This window comes from Nelumbo lutea, chromosome 5, assembly GCF_056320005.1.
Source record: "Nelumbo lutea isolate HS-2025 chromosome 5, American lotus-T2T, whole genome shotgun sequence".
Classification (NCBI taxonomy): Eukaryota; Viridiplantae; Streptophyta; class Magnoliopsida; order Proteales; family Nelumbonaceae; genus Nelumbo; species Nelumbo lutea.
Window position 1 is genome coordinate 76,134,360 of NC_142688.1, and position 23,944 is coordinate 76,158,303.

Sequence of the window (23,944 nt, forward strand, 5' to 3'; positions counted from 1 at the left end):
AACAAGTAGAATGATGCCAAATGTGGACTGCTTATAGAAAGCAATATGGTCAGATTTGCACTTCCTCATCCCAAACCTCTCTACTGCCTGACTGAATTTTCCAAACCAAGCTCGAGGACTCTGTTTTAGTCCATACAACGATTTTCGAAGACGACAAACTTTCCCAGACTCCCCCTGAGCAACAAACCCAGGTGGTTGCTTTATATAAATCTCCTCCTGAAGAACTCCATGTAGGAAAGCATTTTTAATATCAAGCTGGTAAAGTGGCCAATCATATGTAGCTGCCAGAGAAATAAATAATCGAACTGAAGTCAATTTTTCCACAGGGGAAAAAGTATCAGAATAGTCCACTCCATATGTCTGTGCATAGCCTTTGGCCACCAGGTGAGCCTTTAGGCGAGCCACTGATCCATCAGAATTAAATTTGACTGCAAAGACCCACTTGCATCAAACTGCTTTCTTACCAGCAGGTAAATCGACCAGATCCCAAGTACCATTCTCAATCAAGGCATTCATTTCCTCAAGCATGGCATCACGCCACCTAGGATGGGATAAAGCCTAGTGAACAATTTTGGGAATCCCTACAGAATCAAGAGAGGCAACAATCGAACAAGAAGTAGAGGACAAACGATCATAGGTAACATAAGAGGAAATTGGATAAGTACATTGACGTTTACCTTTCCGAAGAGCAATAAGTAGATCAACATCATTGGGCATTGGATCTGATGACGAAGAAGAGACCGTTGTTGGACTTGTCACAGGAGGATTAGGTCGTCGAGAATAGACTTGAGTAATAGGTAGTTTTGGTTGAGAAGGTGGTGGTGGGGGTATTGGAACAACACTAGCGTCTGGACCGGTGACTCGATACACTAGTAGATCATCATCCTCTTGTGGACACATAGGTGTAGATGGAGTAGTAAAAAAAGGAAGATGTTCATGGAATGTAACATCAGTTGACACAAGGTACCTGTTCAAGAGAGTAGAAAAACACCTGTACCCTTTTTGGAGCCGAGAGTTTCCCAGGAAGACACATTTTAATGACTTGGGTTCCAATTTGTAAACTTGCGGACGAACATCACGAACAAAACAAGAACATCCAAAGATACGAGATTCAATAGGAAACACAGATTTATTAGGAAACAGAATCTTATAAGGGATTTGATCATTTAGAACAGTGGAAGGCATGCGATTAATCAAAAAAAACACAGTGGAAACAACATTAGCCCAAAACTGTTTAGGAACATGTGTTTGAAATAAAAGAGCCCTGACAGTTTCAAGAAGATGTTTATTTTTTCTCTCAGCCACTCCATTTTGAGATGGAGTATCAACACAAGATGATTGATGGAGAATTCCATTCTGAGTCATGTAAGTCTGGAAGGAATCAGAGAAATATTTCTTTGGCATTATCACTTCGTAATGTTTGTACAGACACATCAAACTGGGTTTTTATTTCAACACAAAATGTTTTAAAATGTGAAAGCAACTCAGAACGAGATTTCATTAAATAAAGCCAAGTCATACGAGAAAAATCATCCACAAAGGTAACAAAATATCAAAATCCAGTTTAGACATAATAGGACAAGGTCCCCAAACATCTGAATGTACTAACTCAAAAGCATGACTAGCCCTTTTATTAACTCGAGAAACAGACGATAGACAATGATGTTTTGCAAACTGACAAGACTCACATTCTAAAGAAGATACATCATGAAACCGAGGAGATAACTTCTTTAACAAAGGTAAAGATGGATGCCCCAACCGACAATGAGCTTCAAAAGGAGATAAAGTACTGGAACAGGCAATGGTCTGAGGTTCCTGGGTATCCAAAATGTAAAGACCTCTTGATTCTTGTCCTTTACCAATAATCCTCTTCGTCATAAGATCTTGAAACAGACAATGATCAGGAAAGAATGAGATACAACAGTTAAGAGTACGAGTGATTTTGCTAACAGATACCAAATTAAAAGAAAATTTTGGTAAACTCAATACAGATGACAAAGAAAGTGTTGGTGTGGGATTGATAGTGCCAGAACTAAGGACAGAAGAAATAGAACCATCTGCTAACGTGACTGAAGAAGGAAAAGTTTGTGATTGGAAAGTGGAAAGAGACTAGGATTATCTGTCATATGATCTGTTGCACCAGAATCAATGACCCACTGAGAGGAAGAAGAAAGAAGACATGTATTGGTTTTACCTGACTCAGCAAGGGTAGTGATGGACTGAGAGTTCTTTAATGCCTCTTGATACTGGGTAAATTTCGCATACTCATCTGCAGAAATTGTAATGGTCTGATTTGACGATGGATGAGGAACATCACTCGTAGTTACAACATGAGCTGATTGAGACCCAGAAGACTTCTGGTTTTTCTTTAGCAATTTCTGGCAAGTCCTTTTAGTGTGTCCTGGTTCATGACAATAGTAGCAAACTACTCCCCCTGTGGCCTGAGTTCCAGCATTCCAACCACTATTACTGCCACCTCTGCTACTATTATGAAAATGAGACCGGCCAGTTGATCCACTATTCTGACTGACAAGTGCACTAGGTTGTTGTACAGGTGAGGTATGGGAACCGGTATCTGTACGAAAGACCCTAGTAAAGACCTCTTTTAAAGAGGTAATCTCAGGATTAGGCAAAATCTGTGACTTAGCACCATCAAATTGAGGATTAAGGCTAGCCAGAAAACTCATAATAGCCATCTATTCACGTTGAGTCTACTGAACTTTGATATCAGTACTGAAAGGTAACAAGGCGTTCAATTCTTCTTAAGTGTGCTTGAAATTCATGAAATAGGTCTGAAGAGACTAATCCTGTTGTTAAACCCGATAAAATGTCTTGCAAACATAAAAAATATGAGAAATATTTTCTTTACCAGAGAACAGAAAAGCCAAATATTCCATTAGTTCTTTTACAAACTCACAGTGAGAGACATGACCGACATACTCATTCTCAATAGAATTGCGGATTTGCAAAATCAATTGAGCGTCAATCCTTAGCCATTCAGTGCAGGTTTCATCAGTAGGAGGGTCTTTAGTTAGATGGTTGTCCTTAGAGATACTCCGTAAATACAAACGAACAGTCTTACTCCAGTCTAAATAATTAGTTCCGTTTAGTTTTTGTTCAGTGATCTTAGACAGAATGGGGATAACACTAGGCATAGCCAAGTTCTTTTGTTCAACCGCCATCATAAACACAGGAAAATAAACTTTTAACAACAAACAAAGCCAATAAAACAGAATCGGCAGCAGATGCAACACCCAAACAGCAAGAAACCACAACTGGCAGCACTGAAATATCAATTGTATAAAAAGAACAGAGAAGAAAGACTTTCTTGATGGGCAAACAAACACCACAGGAGTAACACCGAGGCTGCTGTGCTACTCTCCGACTTGTTGCAGACTTGAAAGCCCTCTCCCGATCGAAGTGAAGAAGAGATGGGTGAAGGTGGGTAGGCTGATCTGGGATTCCACTTCCACTGGTAGGGGTGGTGAGATGTATATGTCACTCGGAATGGGTGACCTAGAGATCGCAGCTGCTGCTCACTTGGGCAACGTAAAGAATTCAAAGCTGCTCACTTGGGCAGCAGAGGGAAGAAAAGCGAAATTAGTTTCAGACTGGAATTGGTGTCTCCAGCTCTGATATCATGTGATAGAACAAGAATTAGAAGAAATTGATGTCTTTCTATTGAGAAAGTAGTACATATATATACAACCTTGTAGATTAAAAAAAGTAAGAAAATAATACAGCCTTGCAGATACGAAAAAGGAAGAAAATCAAAGAAAGAATAATTCCTATAATCAAGCTATTCCTAATTGGGCTAATACTACATATTTACAGCCTATAATTTCGTAACAAGTACAAAGTTCTCAAGAAAAGGTACAAGTTGCAACCTCTCCGAGCTAGTTAATTACAGATTTCCAAATTAATAATAACTTACTTAGAAACACAAAAAATATCTTCCCTAGAAACCCCCTGTTTGGCTAAAGCATCAGCCAAAGAATTAGCAGACCTACTAACCCATTTTACCTCAACTCTCATATTACTGGTTAACCACTTTACTCTCATATTACTGGTTGAAGCATCTTCTTTAGCAGATGGATATCATAATTTGTCAACCCGTTAAATTGTTTTGTAGGGAAGTACTCTTCATTTAGCCTCTAACTTAGTTGTTTATGGAAGAAATAAATATTGTTTAATTCTATATACAAGATTATCACAGGTAATAGGCTACAAAAATTACAAATGGAAACAAGAATAAGTAGATGGCAAAATTATCTATACAGTGAAAAAAAATGATTAGGCGTACTTTATTCTGTAACTCTCTCCATCCCAATTTCAAGTCAAAACTTATTTGCTATTTATTTGGCCTTTGATGCTATATGAATTACCTATTCTTGTCATTCACAATCCAGGTGAAAATCCGGAAAGAAGTAAACCTTCGCAGGAATGCTGAATCTTTGGCAGCTTCAGCTGAAGAGAAGGCTAGCCTATTAGAGGAAAAGCTGAACCATCTCTCTGAAAGCATGAGCAGAGAGAAAAATCGTCTCCAGAATGAACTTGTACAGTTAAAGAAAGACTCTAAACTTTCTATTTCTCGAAAACATGCAGATGTGAGTGGTTGGATGTGCTCATTGAATTTGAAAAAAATGTTTAACTCTAATCTTTCTAAAGGGTAACTGATTTGTGTGTACTTGTAGTTTGAACGAATGGAATGCAGAGCAAACAATGCAGAGAAAGAGTCAGAGCTGCTGAGGAAGCAGCTGGAGGAACTTAAAGAACATCTGAACGAGGTTGGTATGATATCTTGTACTGATTTATACTTATGCACAAATCAATGTATTCTGTGTTGGAGTTTGATGCTTTGTTGTTCTGGTGTTCATTTTGAGGTAATTCTGTGCTTACTTTCATTTCTAATTAACCTGAGGAGCATTGTTAGCCTAATAAAAATGAGGTTAGGTTTCTTCGTGTGTACTTGTAGGGATCCCTGTTTCAGATGTTGTTATCAATCTGCATGGTCCATATTCTGGGTCATTATTTGTGTTGTGCTAAAGCAGTCCTGTGGTGTCTTGGTGCTAAGCTTGCACTAATTACTATTTGTTTTGATGTCTCTAATGAATCTCCGAAACATAAGTAACCTGGTAAAAGTTGAGGTTGGTTTTCTTTGATTGAGAGTCTAGATTCCTTCTGTTGATGCCTATCAAAAGAAAAAACAACCAAAAAAGAAAGATTCCTTGTGTTCGGGAGGATCTTAGTCTCTTAATGCTTATGGCATAATTTTTCATCAATCTGCATACTCCAAAATTTGCACCATGCTTTGGGTTTTACTTAATGCAACGCAATCCCCTCACAGTCTGGATAAACCAGCTTAAGGACTTCAATTTATACGTAGGTAATTTTGCTAAATCAGCTTGCTGTTCAGAGAATTGTCCTTTTTTTTTCAATTTTTTTGATACTTGTTTTTAAGGATGCCAATATTTAGAATCCTGATTTATGTGAAACCAGCTCTTCATTGTCTACCCTTTGCAGTTTTAATATTCATACGGCTCTAAATGGGATTTTCATGTGATTGTATCCTTGATGCCCCGATTCTCTGGTCAATTGTCAGGCCTGTCAGAATGTGAGGGTTGTGGTATTTGGTCAATCTAAGTCTGGCTTAGTGTTGGGTTCAAAGGTCAATCAAACTATTAGCATCTATGTAGAATTCCTTGTATGTGCTCCATTTCTTTTGGATTTGAAGGTCAAGCATTTGGCCCTATGGCCTGGGGCTTTACACCATTGTTAGATATCAAACATCCCAATGGTGCGATACAAATATCAAATCTCCTGTTTTCTCTGTAATTCTGGTTGTGGAAGTTGGATGGTTTTGATTTTTTAGTACTTGGTCTATGACATGATTACACCAATTTTGACTAATAATTATTTCTTTTTTAATTTTTAACAGTGTTTGCAGCAGAAAAATGAAGTAGAAATGAAATTATTAAAAATCACATCTCTGTCTCAAGAAGCTGCTTCTACAGATACTGATATTTTGGTGAAGCTTCTACAAGAGGAGCTCAGAAACTATGTGAGTTCAGCATTTTCTTGCATTATGAAAAGGGTCATTACCTAATAATGGTCCTGACTGTTTTGGAAGGGGTAGACTGGATATGGACCTTGCCTTTTTTATTTTATTTTTTTCAGAAAGTTGCGCTTCTTTCAGAGTGAAACCTATATTTTTGTGCTTGCATTTTTACCTTACTTCAAGATTTTATTGTTGCACCAAGCAATGTCTCCTATTTTCTTGCATTCTGACTTGTGCATCAAATGTCTTATTCTTTTTCTTATTATTAGTTATGGCCTATGTTGCATAATTGTACATTTGTTTCAATGGATATCTTGGAAAAATATATGAAAAAGGTGTACATGGACCATACAAGATAACAAAAATCCCAAGGTCCCAAAATAAAACAATGTCTCCACATATTCTCCATCCTCGAAATAAAAGGTGCCACATACAAAAGGCTCTAAATATGGAAGCTTATACAAATGATTGACTAAACAGGAAATGCCCTTGATTTCAACATGATATACATTTCTTGTATATTATATTTTTTCCTGTTAATGGAAGGAATTTTACTAAAAACTAGATAAGTAAACTGTAGAAATGTATGAAAATATAACCATCCAATACTGATAAAAAAATATAACCATCCAAGACTTAAAATTTTATAATTGGAATTTAGAGAGGAAGATTTTCTTTTCTATTTTCTGAATATCAGAGACTTTCTACTACTACTGTTTTATCTACTTTAAAAATGGCTATAAGTAGAGATGATGAGTGATGCAGGACAGGTAAGGGGGTGCAAAAACTTTTAGATTTGGTGGTTGACTTTGTGGAGTCAAAGAAGGTAATTGGAGTGATTAATAATGAAGAATGGAAATGGAGAAGCAAGTAGAGAGCTTGCTGCCTCCCGGAAGATTAGAAAGAGATTAGAAAGAAAAGAACAGTTTTTCTGTTAGAGTAAACAAAATATTAGTAGATCACCTGGAAGAAGTAGACAAGGAAATTGAAAATAGTTCACTAAACTAAAGATTTCTTGGATGTAGCCATAGTATCAAGAAGATCTCAGAATTGGAAGAATACAATGAAGTTGAAAGGGTGGTTCATCACAGTTACAGAGTGGTTCGGACTGGGCAGGAAACAGATGATATGTATCCCCTTTGGAAACCAGAGCAAAGGTTGGACCATGTTTGCGAAAGAGTTGCAGGATTTCTTGTGGAGAAACGAGGAGCAATCAAGGAAAACCCAGGCCAACCACGGTGAGGCAATCCAATCAAAGACAGGTCGGGGAACGGATAAAGATGGGAATGGTAAGGATTGGGGTAAAATGTATTTAGTTTATGCAAACAAGAAGGTGTCCAAATGGAGCTTGGTAGCAGAGGAACTGAAACAGAAATTGAAGTTTGAAGGTCCCTTCAATCTGTGACCCTTTCAGGCAGATAAGGCTTTGTTAGAAGTGGGTAAGACGGGAGAGGAGATCCACGCTCGTTCTTTTCAGATCACCGAAGGTGTAATGGTAATCAACCAGTGGACTTCGAGTGCAAATCACATACACCACTCAGAAGGCTTCCACATTAAGGTTTTAGGGATTCCTTTCAACTTATGGACCTCTGAAATTTTTAAGAAAATTGCATCCCTGTACGGAGGTGTCTTGGAAGATCTGGATACCTCAAACCTCAGTGCAGCTGTTTTGGGTCTGTGAAGGATCAAAGTGGAAGAAATCCCAAGAGTAGTGGAGATGGAAATAGGCGAATCTCAGTTTGTGGTGTGGTTGCTTTCGTCGGTGGAGGAGAGGTTGTGGAGATATTTGTGAGAGGTAGAAGATGATGATGTGGCATGGGTCAAAGAAAGGGAAGAAGAAACAAAGAAGTTTGACCGCTCTTGCAAAAGAATGGAAATTGAACTGTCATCATATTCGAAAGTTGGAAATCTATGCATTAATGAAGAGGGTAAATCTGAGCTGTTTATTAATGCACGCGTGGCCTTTCAAAGATCTTTTGCGGAGGTGACAGCTGGAAGAGGTGGTAAAACGTCATTAAATTGTAAACCTGCGCCAATATTCAAATTGATGGGCGAACCAAGCGAACCAAGGGCTCAGGCGCACGGGTCAGTCCGAAGGATGGTGGATAGTAGCAGGGGTCTATCATCGTCTTCTTTGATCCCTGTTGCTCGCCTCCCGTCGTGCTTTAACGCAGAGTTGCAAAGCCGCTTCTAAAGCCCCTGAGGACGTCGGAAAAGGTGTGGCCACATGGAGATGGATGCCGGTGCCGACGAACAACTCTACATCTCCTGATAAGCCCAATCCGAAATTTAATAGGCACGAGAGCGATGAATCCGAAGAGTAAAGTGATTGGGAAGACCTAAGGCAAGAGAAGGGGTATCAATCGGAGCTAGAAGATAGTATCAGAAGTGTCAACATTACTAAAATATGCATCTTGTGGGACAATGAAATGCTGGGAATAGAATTGTTGTTTGAAGATCCCTCTACCTACGCTAGCGTGGCTCCAAGAGAAGTATCCGGTGATAGTCTTGCCCCAGTCTTAGAGGCAAACTCAACTTCAGTCAGAAGGGAAGATGGAGAGCTCCTAGGGGAGGCACAACATCAAGATATTAATAAAGGATGTCGGATTTTAGTACTAACCCAGACAAAGAAGAACAGGAGGAACAAGACATTGATGTTATATCAGTATTGCATGCCAAGTCTTCCGAATTAGTGGGTATTGATAAAGGGAAGAACTCAGGCTTGCTGGCACAGGGAGTCCCTAACCCCTCTTCTTAGTGTTTATCCTTTTACCATGTGAATCCTTGTTTAGACCCCTCTAAATTATATTCATGTGTTTGTGCAGGTACAACCAATGCCATTCCTCCCAGGAATCTCTCAATGAAAAGTGCCATAGCCCAAGATTCTGAAAACTTATCGGACAATAGCCTAGAACAAGAGAGCTAGAATTTGGTCCTTAATTCTAGAAAACCTATTTGACCTGACCTTATTTTTGGAGAATAATGAAAATAGAGTGAACCACCCTGTGGGTGATTGGGGGCTGATCAAGAGAAATAAAAGTTAGAAGGAAAGAGAAGAGTGGGAAGGAAGAATGAGGGAAGTAAGGAATACTTGAGGAAAAAAGGAAAACAAAGAAGAAGAAAGCGAAGCGAGCTAGTGAAGCTTAAGTGTGGAATAAATGAAGATAGTTAGCTAGAAGGTAAGATGCCTAGGAAGCACCAAAAAGAGGAGGATAATCAGGAATACTTTCAGAAAAGAAAGACCAAATATGATATTGATTCAAGAAACCAAACTTTCAGAGCTAAATAGAATGTGGATAAGAAGTATTTGGGGAGCCAGGGGTCTAAGCTGGTCGTATGCTCCATATGGGGAGCCTTAGGAGGAATTTTGACTTTTTGGAGAAATGAGGAAATGGAGTGTGTGGAGGAATTGATTGGTAGATATTTAGTCTCCCTAAAAATTAGAAAACTATCGGATGGGAGTGAATCGGTGGTAACAAATGTATGTGGTCCTAACTCCTATTAGAGACAAGGAGGTTTTTTGGGAGGAATTATGTGATATCAGGGGAAACTGGGAGGGACCATGGTGTGTGGGTGGTGATTCCAATGTCATCAGATTTTTAGGAGAAACAAACAATCCGAATCAAAGAATCACTACCAGCATGAGGAAGTTTAATAACTTAATTGATTCCCTTGAATTGAGTGAACCTCCGATGCTAAGGGTGTTGGTCAAATTTTCAATCCCCCCAACCATTTCCAAGCTGGATAGGTTTCTTATTACTCCTGACTAGGAAGAATTGTGGGGATCAATAGTAGTGAAAGGGCTACCTTGGGTAACTTCAGACCATTACCCCTTTTCCATTGAGAAGGAAAGTCCAGGAGGAGGCCCTAGTCCTTTCAGATTCGAAAACGTGTGGTTTGAGGATCATTCATTTAAAACCAGATTGAAGGAATGGTGGCAGGAACTCAAACCTTTGGGGAGTATGAAAATGTTAAGCTTTGCGTGGAAATTAAAGAGGATAATTGGGAAAATAAAAGAGTGGAATAAAGAGCATTTTGGGAGGGTTGAGGAAATAAAAGATAACATAGTGAGGAAGATTGAGGAGTTAGATAAGAAAGAGACTATCAGAATGTAATTAGAAGAAGAGAGGAAGGATCGATGGAAAATCAAGCAAGAATTGGAAGAGATATTAAGGAGGAAATATGTTGGCAACAGAAGTCAAGGTGTCAATGGATTGTTGAAGGAGATGGTAACACTTAGTTTTTCCATGCAAGTGCAAACGAAAGAAGAAAGAAAAACCTAATCTTCAGTGTGGAGGAGGGGGGTCAGGAAGCAAGAGAGAGCTAGGAGATCACAAGGATTTTTGTAAACCATTTCAAGGAAACCTTCACAAGATCAAGCGGGGTGACAATAGAGCTACCATAAATGGAAGGGGATAGGATCTCAGAAGAGGAATCCTTACTTTTGGAAATTAATTTTACTTTGGAAGAAATCAAGGATGCAATCTTCTCTGTAGAAAGATCAAAAGCCCCTGAGCTGGATGGATTTTCAATGGCCTTCTATCAAGAATGCTGGGATTGGATGAAAACTGATATTCTGGAAGTATTCAATGATTTTTTTCAAAAAGGAGAGGTGCCTCGAGGGGTGAATGTCACTTTTATCACTTTAATCCCAAAGAGGAGAGAGGCCAAAACCCCTAAAGATTATAGGCCAATCAGTCTTATTGGGAGTGTATATAAAATTATTGCAAAGGTTCTCTTAGAAGGGATCAAGAAAGTGCTACCATCGATCATCTCACCGTTCCAAGGTGCCTTTGTGGAAGGAAGGCAGATTGTGGATCAAATTCTAGTAGCCAATGAGTGTGTTGTAGAAAAAAGAAAGGGTAAAGGAAAAGGGTTGGTGTGTAAAGTGGACCTAGAGAAAGCCTATGATATGGTTAACTGGGAAGTTCTTCTTCAAATGTTAGAAAGTTTGGGCTTTGGAACCAAATAGAGATTTTGTATTAGAGGATGCTTAAGTTCTGTCCATCACTCAATTCTGATTAATGGTGTAGCGAAGGATTTCTTTCCGGCTGAGAGAGGAATTGGGTAAGGAGACCTTTTATCCCCTTTTATCTTCACTATAGTGGCTGAGGTGTTAAGTAGAATGGCTATGAAAGCTGATTCCCAAGGACTATTTAGATGGTGGGGGGTAGGTAGAAATCAAGTGGTTGTTACCCACCACCAAATGCAGATGACACAATATTCTTTTGTGAGGGTGGTACCGTGGTAATGAGGAAGGAGTAGTAAACCTAAAATTGCTATTGGATAAATTTGTGGGGGTGCCAGGTTTAAGGATAAATTGGACTAAAACAGGCATTGTAGGGGTCAGTCTGGAGGAAGGGGAACTCCATAGATTCGTAGAGATTTTGGGGTGTGGGATTAGAAGGTGGCCAATGGGCTACTTGGGGTTACCCTTAGGAGGCAATCCTAGGATAGAAGGTTTTCTGGAAGCCAATCATTTCAAGATATGCTAGGAAGTTAGCTCTTGGAAGAGGACTTATATCTCTCTGTGGAAGGATAACCTTGATTAGAGCCACTTTGGCAAACCTCCCTATTTATTTTCTTTCAACTTTTAGAATACCCTATAGAGTAGCAAGGAATCTAGAGAAATACATGAGAGACTTCCTTTGGGACCCAGGAGAGGAGAGGAAGGTTCACTTGATTAATTGGGACCAAGTTAGAAAGCCCAAAGATCAAGGCGGTTTGGGAATAGGAAATATTTCACTCAGGAACTCAGCTTTGTTAGGAAAATGGCTGTGGAGATTCCCTTTTGAGAGAGATAGGCAGTGGCACAGAGTCATTGAGAGTATTCATGGGTTGGATGGAAATGGTTGGGATGCAAAAGTTGCCCCTCATGTTTCTTCAGCTTCTCCTTGGAAAGCAATTTATGAAATTTACTCGACTTTCCTTAATTCCATTTGATTTGACGTGGGACAAGGTAAAAAAGTTCGTTTTTGGGGAGACCTTTGAGTGGGAGATAGTCCACTTAAGGACCTTTTTCCTGACCTCTACACTTTGTCAAATTTCAAAGGGGAAACAGTAAGAAAATTGGGAAATCCTAGTCCAAATGGGGTTAATTGGAATCTGGGTTTCAGAAAGGGCCTAAGGGAAAATAAATGTGATTATCTAGTTCAATTGTTGGACCTAATAGGACAAGTTCATTTGGTCCCATCCTTGGAAGATTCCAGAGTATGGAAAGGCTCTGTTGATGGCCTCTTCTCTTGTTCTTCCTTCTTTAGTGTTCTCGCTTAACCTAGAATCCCAACTGGGGACACCCCTAAGAAATCTGGAGTAAGCCTATTCCCCCCAAAATTCAAGCTTTTTGTTGGGAAGTCTTCCTTGGAAGGGAAATACTTGTGATATGCTGCAGAGAAGAAGGCCTTTTGTATGCCTCTCTCCTCATATGTGCTCCCTTTGTATGGAAAGTGGTGAGACCTTGGCACACTTATTATTATTTTGCTCCTTTGTGGATCACATTTGGGAATATTTTGGTACTCTCTTTGGTTGCAGGTGGGTTTCCCTTCAAGATGTGGCAGGGCTCTTCAACCGAGATTATTTGAGTCAACCAGAGAAAAGAGGGAAGGTTATGTGGAAAGCTACAAAGGTAGCTATTTGTTGGGTGATTTTGGAAGAAAGGAATAACAGAATATTTTTGGACAGGAGTAGAACAATGGAGGAGGTAATTGACACCATCAAAATTAAAGTAGCTCAATGGGTAAGATCTATGCATATCTTTCAAGATTGCTCAGTCATAGACATTACAAGATCTTGGACAGAAGTAGCACAATCTTCAAGAGTGAAACTGTGAAAGAGAAAGTAAGGGTGGGATGGTAACCTCCAGTTGGTAATAGGTTTAAACTGAATTTTGATGGAAGCTCCTATGGAAATCCGGTCAGGTATTGGGGGAGTAATCAGAAATTCTGAAAGGAGAGTATTAGCTATTGGCATGGGCAACTCTCTAAAAGCTGAGTTAATGGCATTGCTACAAGGTCTGAAGATCGCTAAGCAACTAGGAATGAGGCATATTGAGGTTGAAGGGGATTCCAAGGTGATCATTTCTTGGGCTAGAAACAATAGAAGTATTCCGTGGACCTTCAAACAAGTGATAAGGGAAGTGGAAAAGGTTGTAAGGGAGGTAGAGGCTGAATTCAAATGGGTTAGAAGGAGTGCAAATGGGTTAGCTGATTATCTTGCTAGCTTCATGTATCCATGCCTAGAGAAGAGAAACTCTTTCTTGGAGTTCCCTTTGAGTAACAGAAAACCCATTCTGCAGTGGCCATATGTGTGTCTCTTGGGGCATGCTGCATGCATAAACCAACCAATCGCACTACCAACATATGAAATATCTGGTCATGCCATACAAAGATATATTAACTTCCCCAAAAGTCTTTGGAACACTCCCCTGTTTGACAAGAGTTCACCATTCCCAGCTGAAAGATTGTGGTTGGCATCAATGGGTGTAGAGGCAGATTTGACACCGAGTTTCCTGGTCTCAATAAGAAGATCTAACACATAATTCTGCTAGGAGATGAACATACCATCTTTAGACCTGGAAACTTCAATTCCAAAGAAGTAATGCAAAGTATTTGAAGGAATACAAAATATTTTAGATCACATTAGCTATTTGAAGTAACGCATTTGAAAAAAAAGAGATCAAGGGTTTAAACCAGTACAAGAATCCCTTGGAGAGGCGTGAGTTGCGACCTCCCCCAAGTCAAATACAAATAGAACAAATTAATAACAGATTACAGCTGGGCCCAGTACAACGTATCCCTATTTGTCCCTTGTTTGGCTAGAAAATCAGCCATAGTATTTGCTGATCTCCTGACCCAATGTATTCTTACATTCATAATCCTTGTATACTTTAAATTTCTTGATTTGATCTCTATAACACCATAGGACAGAGTCCGGATTTTGCAGCTATCCCACTACCACCTTAGAATCTTCTATTATTAGATTTACCAAACTAACCTGGTGGGCAATCTGGACTCCTTGTATTGCAGCAAGCTGTTCAGCCTAATAGAATCTCCTTCCCCCACCTGTCCTAAGAAAAGTGCCAAAATATTACCATCATGTCTCTCACCACCCCTCCTACTACTTCCATCAAAGTTCAGTTTTAGTGCTCTTCTAGTGGTAGTGTCCAAACTAAATGTGTTCTATCCTTCTGAGAACTGCTATTGGCCACCACCATCCATTTTGTCCTAATATCATCAAAGAAAACTGATTTTTTTTTTTTTATCAATAACTGTGAAATGTATTCATTAAAATTAAGAAGAATTACAAAGCAAGGGGACTAAACAAACTTAGCTCCCTATACTGGTCTTTGAGCAGCAATTACAATTACAATAAAGCCCAAAACAAAGAGTTCCTATTAACCCCTTGCCTAGCTAAACCACCTGCCAGTGAGTTTGCACTTCTCTTAACCCATTTGTACTGAATTTCAACATTCTTAGCCAGCCACTTAAATTTTCGTTTTTCATTGCTGTACTTCCATATCCTTGAGTTATCTTCTTTTAACCAGTTCACCACCACTTCAGAATCTCCTTCAATAATCAGCTTTCTAATTTGCAGCTCCTTGGCTCTTCGAACCCCTTCAAGGGCTGCAAGAATCTCAGCCCTCAAGGAGTCTACTTCCCCAATTGGTCCTGAAAACATAGCTAACAGATTTCGATGTTCATCTATTATTGCTCCCCCTATTCCAGATGGACCTGGACTACCCATACTGCTGCCATCAAAATTTAGTTTAATAAAGCCTTTAGGTGGGGGACTCCAGCAAGAAAGTGATGCCTTCTTAGCTGAAGCTAATTCTGCAATTTCCTTCCGGTTTTTTACCATCTCATCTACTGAGAACTCTGCAAACAAAGCCAAAGTTTTCAGCCAATGTATCACCCTAATATGGAGTACCTCCAAAATTACTTCCAAGGTTCTCTCATTTTCTAAGAATATCTGTGAGTTTCTCTCCTCCCAAACAGTCCAGCATACTGCAGCCCTCATACATCTCCACATAGTCTTGGCCCTTTTTGTTGGCCTACTCGGTATGAACCTGAATAAACTCTGCACATTCAAGGGGGGGGGGGGTTCCACCTGCACCCAAACAAAGTACACCACTCCCAAATGCTTTTAGTAAATCGACAGGAAATCAGTAAATGGTATTCAGACTCACCATCATCTTTGCAGAGAGTACACCAGTGAGGACACAAACAACTGTTGAGTCTTTTTCTTTGAAGTAGATCACATGTATTAACTCGTTCCAGAAAGGCTTCCCAACAGAAACTCCCAACCTTAGGGGGTATAGGAAGACACCAAACCTCTTTTAACAGGGAAAGACAGACCCAAAGAAGGAGTTGAGTTAGAGCATTAAAGAAGGAAGCACATGCGAAAGAACTGGAGGGGGTGAGAAACCAAATTCTATTGTCTGTCTTCGTAGGCTCTAAAAAAACCCCTTCAAGAATGGATAGCAAGGATAAGACATAATCAAACTCTGTGTCCGTAATTTCCCTTCTAAAGCCCAAGTTCCAGCTGAACCCAGAAGTTGAATTAGAAGCAAGGTTTAAAATGTCGATGTTGATGGAAATGTCGCTTACCAAAATATAGGACATATGTCGGAAATGTTGGAAATGTCGAGGGGAAATATTGTAAAAATTAGAGACATTGTGGAAATATTATGAATTATGTGGAAATATGCAATGATATTTTGTAAAATGATAAAAGAAGCATTAATACATATTTCTAGACTATTATCTTATTCCCAACCATTATATAAAGCTAAGAAACTAAGATCAATAACAAATTAGTAAATGACGATTTACTGATTTGTTATGCATTTCGATGTTTTTACAAGGCTATCTGATATTTTCTTTTCTTATTTTTAATTCTGATATATTATAAATTCTAATATATTTATTTTACACTAGTAAATAGAAATACATTTATTATGATTTTTAAATATTAAAGTTATAATAGATTATGTTTCATTATAATTTTAATAAACTGATTCTCCTTTTTGTAGTATTAAGATTATGATAAATTCTGATTTCTTATAAAACTAAATGAATTTATTATGATTTTAGTAGAGATCACTAATTGCAGATTTAGTCGAGTTTCTTGTGAAGGAAAGAGGGGGAAGATGAAGATTTCAGCAGCAGAGAAGAAAGGAGAAGAAGAGAGTAGGAAGTCAACCAGGATTGTGAGATTAACCCTAGCTGCCCCCCTCTCATTATATTTATACTTAACTTAAAAGATGATATATTACAAGGATGCCCTTAGTAGGGCGGCTACTAAAAGCTGAACAGTCACAACTTAAAGAAACATAAACTAATGGGCCTCAAGTTGGGAGTAAATGTCACACATTCCCAACTTGCGTAGGTCATGCTCCAGCTTGTTCTTTGCAACATCTTTTGTGAGAACATCAGCGAGTTGCAGATCAGAAACAATGTATGGAAGACAAACTTCTCCAGTAGTTACCATTTCTCTGATAGAATGTCTATCAACTTCAATGTGCTTAGTTTGGTCAGGCTGGACTGGGTTATGGGCAATGTTAATTGCTGCTTGGTTATCATAGTATAGCATCATATGTTCTTTTGCCTATACACCAATTTCTTCTAATAGGGAACGGATCTAGAGGAGTTCTGAAACTCCATGTTCCATGGCCCTGTATTCGGCTTCAACACTTGATCTTGCCACCACTGTTTGTTTCTTACTCTTCCATGAGACAAGGTTACCTCCAACTAGGGTGCACACTCCTGAAGTTGATCTCCTGTCATCAAGGCATCCTGCCCAATCTGCATCTGTATAAGCCTCTAGTTTCAACTGTCCATGATCAGTAAACAATATGCCTCTGCCTGGGTGTCCCTTTAGATAAGCAAGAATCCTGTCAACTGCCTCTCAATGCTGGACTCGTGGAGCATGCATGTATTGACTTACTACACTTATTGCATTGGAGATGTCTGGTCTCGTCATACACAAGTATAGCAGTCGACCCACGTCTCTGATATCTCCCAATGTTCTTTACTCGTTCACCTTCTGATGCATTGATTTTATGGTTCTGATCAATAGGGGTGTTGATTGCCTTTGTTCCAAGCTTCCCAGTCTCTTGAAGGAGATCCATGACATACTTCCTTTGTGAGATAAAAATTCCATGTTTTGATCTTGCAACTTCAATGCCTAAGAAGTATCTCAGTTCTCCAAGATCCTTAATTTCAAATTCTTTATGTAGGTTCTTTTTCAAACCATCAATCTCACTCAGATCATTCTCGGTGACTACAATATCATCCAAATAAACAATTAAGATTGACACCAAAGATCCCCTTCGCTTCACAAACAAGGTGTGATTGGATTGAGTCTGAGTATAGCCAAAAGCAATCAAGACCTGTCTGAATATGTCAGGCCATGCTCCGGGAGATTGTTTCAAGCCATAAAGTGACTTCTAACGCCTGCATCCCTTTCCCTTTTCAGTATCATTGTAAAAACCAGCAGGAAGATCCATATACACTTCTTCTTGCAGATTCCCATTTAGGAAAGCATTGTTCACATCAAGTTGAAACAAGGGCCAAGAGGTTCCCTAGTTTGCACTTTTTGAAATAGAGTTTCCAAGTTAAGAGTTGCGGCAATCTCTTCCTCTGCGACCTTATCGAACTTAGCACTGCCTATACTAGTCTGGCTTTCTAGGTCTTCCTCCGTGTTTGCATCTTCAGTATCACAGTCTACCCAGCCTTCATCAAAACCCTCCTTCCACGTTACAATCTCTGGCATATCTAGGATTTGGCCGGTCTGGAGAAGATCTTCCCACCCTAGGATCATTCAAAGCTGTGCGAGAAATCCACTGTAAGGAGCTCGAGTTCCGCACAGACCTTTTGGAGGAGGTAGCAACTTCTCTGCAAGCCTTCTTCGAGGAGGAAGAAAATAGACAGTTGCTATCGTCTATAGTCTCCCGTTGCAAACCCCGAATCACGTGCGTACTTAAACATGCATGTGGATTTGGGTTCCACCCAAAGGTTGAACCAGTCGGACCTCCTACTGGTTCAGATGCTCCAACTCGTGGCCCGGTTCTTTTTTTAACCCCGTCAGCGAAAGAAGCGTAGACTTTTGAGGTTACGCCTTATTCAAAGTTATTTAAATTTTTTTCTTTAATTAGGTTGCATTGGTTTTGGGCTTCCCCCATTGACTTTTCAGCTTCCACTTTAGGCTGACCTCTATTTTCAAACTCTCTCTCCACCTGTAAGCCCCTAGTAACCCAGCCTTCCACATCATCATCATCTTCAACCTTGGAGCTTCGTCCCCGAAGCTCTGCCTCTATCTCTGAAACCAACCAGACTTTATACCAAAATCCATCTGCAAGAACCTCTATTGTTCTTGGGATCGAATCAGGTTTTACCCCAACTATCCTCAGCTCAGCAGCTCGAAAGCCTTGCAGCTGACATTCTTCCATTTCCCCTCCCAAGAGCCTCACAATATTTCCCACATTTAATTTGTTCCAGAGATGAAATGGAAGTCCTACCAGTTTGAGCAGGAAGCTTCCGCCAGGCTGTTCCAACTCATTACATAATGGCTTCCACCTTTGAACTTGGACCATGCCTTCTTCACATTTGAAAGCAGTAAAGCCCCTGTTTACCTCATCATTAATTCTTAGTATTGCCTTCCTTGCTGAAAAAGGTTTCAATGCAACCTTAGCCTCCAGATTCAGATTAATCACAATTGAATCTAAAACCTTCCTCCAGTCTTTTATCTCCTTGTTAATTGATATCACCAATCTACGCTCCCAGCCACCTTGTTCACCTTCAGGCTACAACTTCAATCCGGTATTGGAGCTCGATATAACCTCTCCAACATTGTAAGATTTCTGCTTCAAGTGCTGCTCCGAACATTTCAAAGTTGCGGAACTTTGTTCTCTCACCTGGTCTGCATGTCTGTCTACAGAGACAAGAAAATGTTGCAGCTCTTTTATGAAAGCCTTCCAACCTTGTGTCTTCTTCCCTTTTGGTAAGCAGACCATCTGTTTTCCGGCACCGAAGTATTCTAAAATCGTAACAAACCATCCTTTTCCGTTGCGCCTCAGCTCCACTTCGAACCTCTTTCTTTCCATTTCTAACACATTCCTCCAACCATCTGTTCTAACTGATTGTAGTACACCATCATTAAAACCCTTCAACCATAGAACCACATCTTCGAACAATAATATCATCGCCTTCTTGTCTTTCCTAATTTTTAGCAGATTCTTGCCTCTGAGTCTTCCACTCTCCAGTAATAAATTCTTTGCTTCAATGTTTGAAACCGATTTCCAACTATTCACCATCTTGAAACCTTCTTCAGATCTTTTCTCCAGCTATGACGATCAACCACGAGCTCCTTTCACCTGTTACGGATGAAGAAGAAGATCAATTTTCGATCTATTAGGTTTAACTCAAACCTACCGACCTTCCTTCGATCGAATATCGCTGCAATGGAGCTCGGAAAAATAAAATAGAAAGAGGGCGGCGAGAGGAGAGGGGAACACTTTGAAGTCCATCCCCCTTCCTATTTTCATCAAAGGAAACTGATGAGAAGTGTGCAAGGTTTTTAACCAATGCATCACCCTGGTCATCACACACTCCTTCATTTCTTGTATACTTCTCTCCTGAAAAATTCTTGCACTTCTCTCTACCCAAATAGACCTGATTAGTGATACTCTTGCAAACCTCTACATTATTCTTCCTCTTTTTTGGGCCCACACAAAGATAAGTGAAATGACAAACGTATCTCTGAAGGTATATTCCATATGAACCCAAACAAAGATAAGAACCAATTCCACAATTTTGGAGCAAAAGATTAGGAAATAAATAAGTGATAAGAATCCTCTCCACTAGATTTGCAAAGAATGCACCAGTAAGGGGATTAACATAGAGAGGGTTTTCACTTTTTGCAAGTTGTCCAAGGTGTTTAACTTCCCATAGTATACTTCTCAACAAAGAGCATTAACTTTAGGGGGAAAAGACCTACATTAGACTTGAAGAAGGAAGCATGCGAAAATGAGTCCTTAGGATTAGGAGACCAACCCATCTGGCTGAGGTAAAGGGATCCAAATAGACATTATCAAGAGAACATCAAAGCCCAATAGCAACACAGTCTTCCTCCTTTAACCCTCCATGAAAAACAAAGTCTCAACTCAAACCCAAGAGAGTAATAGAAAGGGTGAGGAATTTCGAAACTACTTCTTTCTTATACGAGGAATAGAGTACAAAGAGGGATGCAGGTCCTTAAGGGTTGAGTTACCAATCCACACATCTTCCCAAAAACAGAGTTCCTAGAACACACATCAAACCTGACAAACTTGGGAAGCTAAGGAAGCAGGCTATGAATTGCTTTACATGAAGTTGCCAAAGTAACCCAATGAGAAACACTAGCATCCCAACCATTATCCAACCGACCATGGATACTTGCCACCACCACATGCCACAAGCTTTTCCTCTCTAAAGGCCATTTCCACAACCATTTTCCTAATGAGGCGGCATTTTTTTAACTCACATTCCCTAATCCAAATCCACCCTCCTAACTCTTACACAGTCTCCCGTTTGATTAGTTGGTCTTTTTTAACTTCCCCTGGTTCCCACAAAAAAATTCTTCTTTTTTTTTCTCTAACTTCTTTGCTTCTCTCAAGGGATTCTAAAAATACAGAGAAAATAAACTGATAGATTTGCAAGAATGGCTTTTATCAAAGTATTTCTGCCCTCCAAAGAGATGTAATTCTTTTTCCAAGCAGCCAACCTCTTTCCAATCTTCTATTCTTGTCCAAGATTGGGTTCCAAAAACTGCTTTCCTTACAATTGTTACCTAGGGGAAGACCTATGTAGGTCAAAGGCCAAGGGGAAGTAGAGCACTCTAGACAAGCTGCCAATGACTCTAAAATCCTCTCCTCCACGTTAAGACCTGCAACGCAACTTTTTTCAAGATATGATTTTCAGATTAGTGACTATAACCTCGTTTCTGCCAACCCTCCAACCTTTTAACCAGCCTTCCACATCAGCCTTTGAGATTTTTGAATATGCTTTAAATGCTATCTTTATGTATTTTAATTTTAGATAATATTTTTAACATTTATTTTAAAATTTCAGTTTATATTTTTAATTAATATTTATGTTTAATATTTTATCTTTTTTTTTTTGCTTTTTTTTTGCATATTTGTGCCTTGTGCCTCAAGTGCAAAGTTCCCCTTGCGCTTTGAAACATTGGGGCATTAACATCTTATATAGCTGTTGTAGGTTATTTTCAGGGTCATATGCACACATTTATGCCTTTGAACAAACAAAATTGTGGTACCTAGTGTGAGTGGGGAGGTAAGGCAATGTAGGGAGGTCAACTTGAAAGACAGTAGATGGCTTTGAGAGAAGGAAGAAGGGAGGAAGGAGGGTTGTAGAAGGTATGTAATGGAGGCTGGAAGAGACCTGAGAGCACACTTGGGTAGATCTCACGCAAGGAGATATGTGTATGTGTGAAGAAAGCCTTGGGTCTCCTCTATTTATAGAAGAAACCCCTTAACAGAATAGGGAAACATGTGATAGGAAAATGAACTTTCCCCAAAGCGGGAAAGTCTATTATTTGGTTAGATCTGAGATAGAGAGGACACGAGTAGGGTTTTGCCACGTGTCACGTGTCACTGTGGAGATCTTGGAGAGAGAGAGAGAGAGAGAGAGAGAGAGAGAGAGAGAGAGAGAGAGAGAGAGAGAGAGAGAGAGAGAGAGAGAAACGGAAATTCCAAGAAATCAATTCTCCTCTTCTGGACTTACTTTCCTTATTTATAACACTCAATTACAATTCTGTTATATCAGCCTCTCCACTTGTCCAGTTTGTTATGTAGTTTGTTCGAGTGGTTGGCTTTCAGTTATATTACTTAAAGCTGGCGTGGCCTTTTCTTGTACACTTGTCCCTATATTCCACTTATTTGTGTCTTAACAGTCCCTCCTCCCTTGAAAGAGACCTTGCTTTCAAGGTCAAGATGTGGGAGACCTGACCATACCACCAATGCTTCTGGTTCGATGTGATACCACTTGTCCAGAACTGAAGTGAAGAGAAGGGAGAGGAGAGAAAGAGAGAAGAGAGGAGAGAGATTTGAGAGATCAAAAAGATGCTGGCGGCGCCAACTTTTTAATATTTATATTAGGGAAACTAAACATAACATAAAGACAAGGGGAATTACAATAGTACCTCTGCCACACTAACATAAATAAAAACATAAGAAAAAACACATTTTAACCAGTCTCAACTTGTCACATAGATCATTGTGCCACAGATGATGTAGCCCTTTCGTGAAGATGTTTGCAAATTGATCTTCGTGTCTGACATAGGGAGTGCACACTTCCCCTTTGACAACCTTCTCTCTGATAAAATGCTTGTCTACTTCAATGTGCTTTGTTCTATCATGCAGTACTGGGTTAGCAACAATGTTTATGGCTGCCTTGTTGTTGCAATATAAAGTCATAGGCCCATCAATTGTAAATCCTCGTTCACTCAATAGATTTTTTAACCACATTATTTCAGCCACTCCATGAGACATTGTTCTATATTCAGCTTCAACACTAGATCTAGCCACCACATTTTGCTTTTTGCTTCTCCAAGTGACTAGGTTTCCTCCCACAAATATACAATAGCCACTGGTAGACTTTCTATCATCCAGTGATCCTGCCCAAGGTGGGAACAATAAACCTGCAGATGTCAGTGCTTTTGGAACAATAAACCTGCACTTGGGAATTTCTTAAGGTATCTGAGAATTCTTTCAACTGCTTCAAGGTGGGAGGTCTTAGGGGCATGCATGAATTGACTAAGAACACCCACAGCATAAGTAATGGTTGGCCGAGTCATGGAGAGATATAGTAGTCTTCATACAAGCCTCTGAAATTGCTTCACATCTTTGATGGGTTCACCTGGGCAATCACTTATTTTGTGATTAGGATCAATAGGAGAATCGACTGGTTTCACTCCCAACTTTCCTGTATCCTATAACAGATCTAGGACATACTTTCTCTAAGAAATGAAGATACCCTTTTGTGAGTGGGCAACTTCAATTCCAAGAAAGTATTTTCAGAGGGCCTAGATCTTTCACCTCAAACTGAGTAGCGAGAAATCCTTTCAATATTTGAATTTCATCTTTCCAATCACCAATGATAACTATATCATCAACATATACTATTAGGGCTGTAATTTTCCCTTCCTCTCTTTTCACAAACAATGTATGGTCAGATTGGCATTGTTTGTAGCCCTTTTGTTGTACAACTACCTGGAAACTGCTTAACTAGCCTCTTGGTGATTGTTTCAGGTCATATAAAGACTTTTTCAACTTGCATAACTTTTGTTCATTACCTCGAGCCCAAAAACCAGGAGGTTGTACCATGTACACTTCTTCTAGATCACCATTTAGAAATGCATTCTTGATGTCCAATTGGTGAAGGTCCCAGTCGAAGTTAGCAGCTAAAGAGAAGAGAACCCTAATGGAGTTCATCTTAGCAATTGGTTTAAAACTTTCTGCATAATCCACTCCATACACTTGAGTGAACCCTTTTGACACTAGACAAGCTTTATACCTTTCTACTGTGCCATCAACCCTATGTTTCACTGTAAACACCCATTTACATCCAACTGGTTATTTTCCCTCAGGAAGATCCACCAATTCCCATGTACCATTTTTATGTAATGCATTAATCTCTGATTGCATCTGTCCGTTTAGGCACTAAGAGAGCTTCTGCCACATTCTTAGGAGTAGGGACACTATCAATAGAAGAGATGAATGCTCGAAAGGAAGGTGAAATGTTTTCATAGGAAACAAAGTGGGAAATGGGGTGCTTGGTGGTGCAAGATCTAACACCCTTTCAGAGAGCAATATGAAGGTTAAGATCACCA

General features: G+C 39.6%; 1 protein-coding gene across 2 annotated transcripts in view; it reads left to right on the plus strand.

The window, feature by feature from the left end:
• MAD1 (mitotic checkpoint family protein) overlaps positions 1–23,944 on the plus strand; it is a 108,613-nt gene that overhangs the window by 13,775 nt on the left and 70,894 nt on the right. For both annotated transcript variants that reach the window (XM_088945326.1, XM_088945327.1), the window contains exons 4-6: positions 4,410–4,607; positions 4,695–4,787; positions 5,939–6,061. In XM_088945326.1, the coding sequence (XP_088801452.1) occupies positions 4,410–4,607; positions 4,695–4,787; positions 5,939–6,061 (414 nt within the window). The remainder of the gene's footprint in view (positions 1–4,409; positions 4,608–4,694; positions 4,788–5,938; positions 6,062–23,944) is intronic.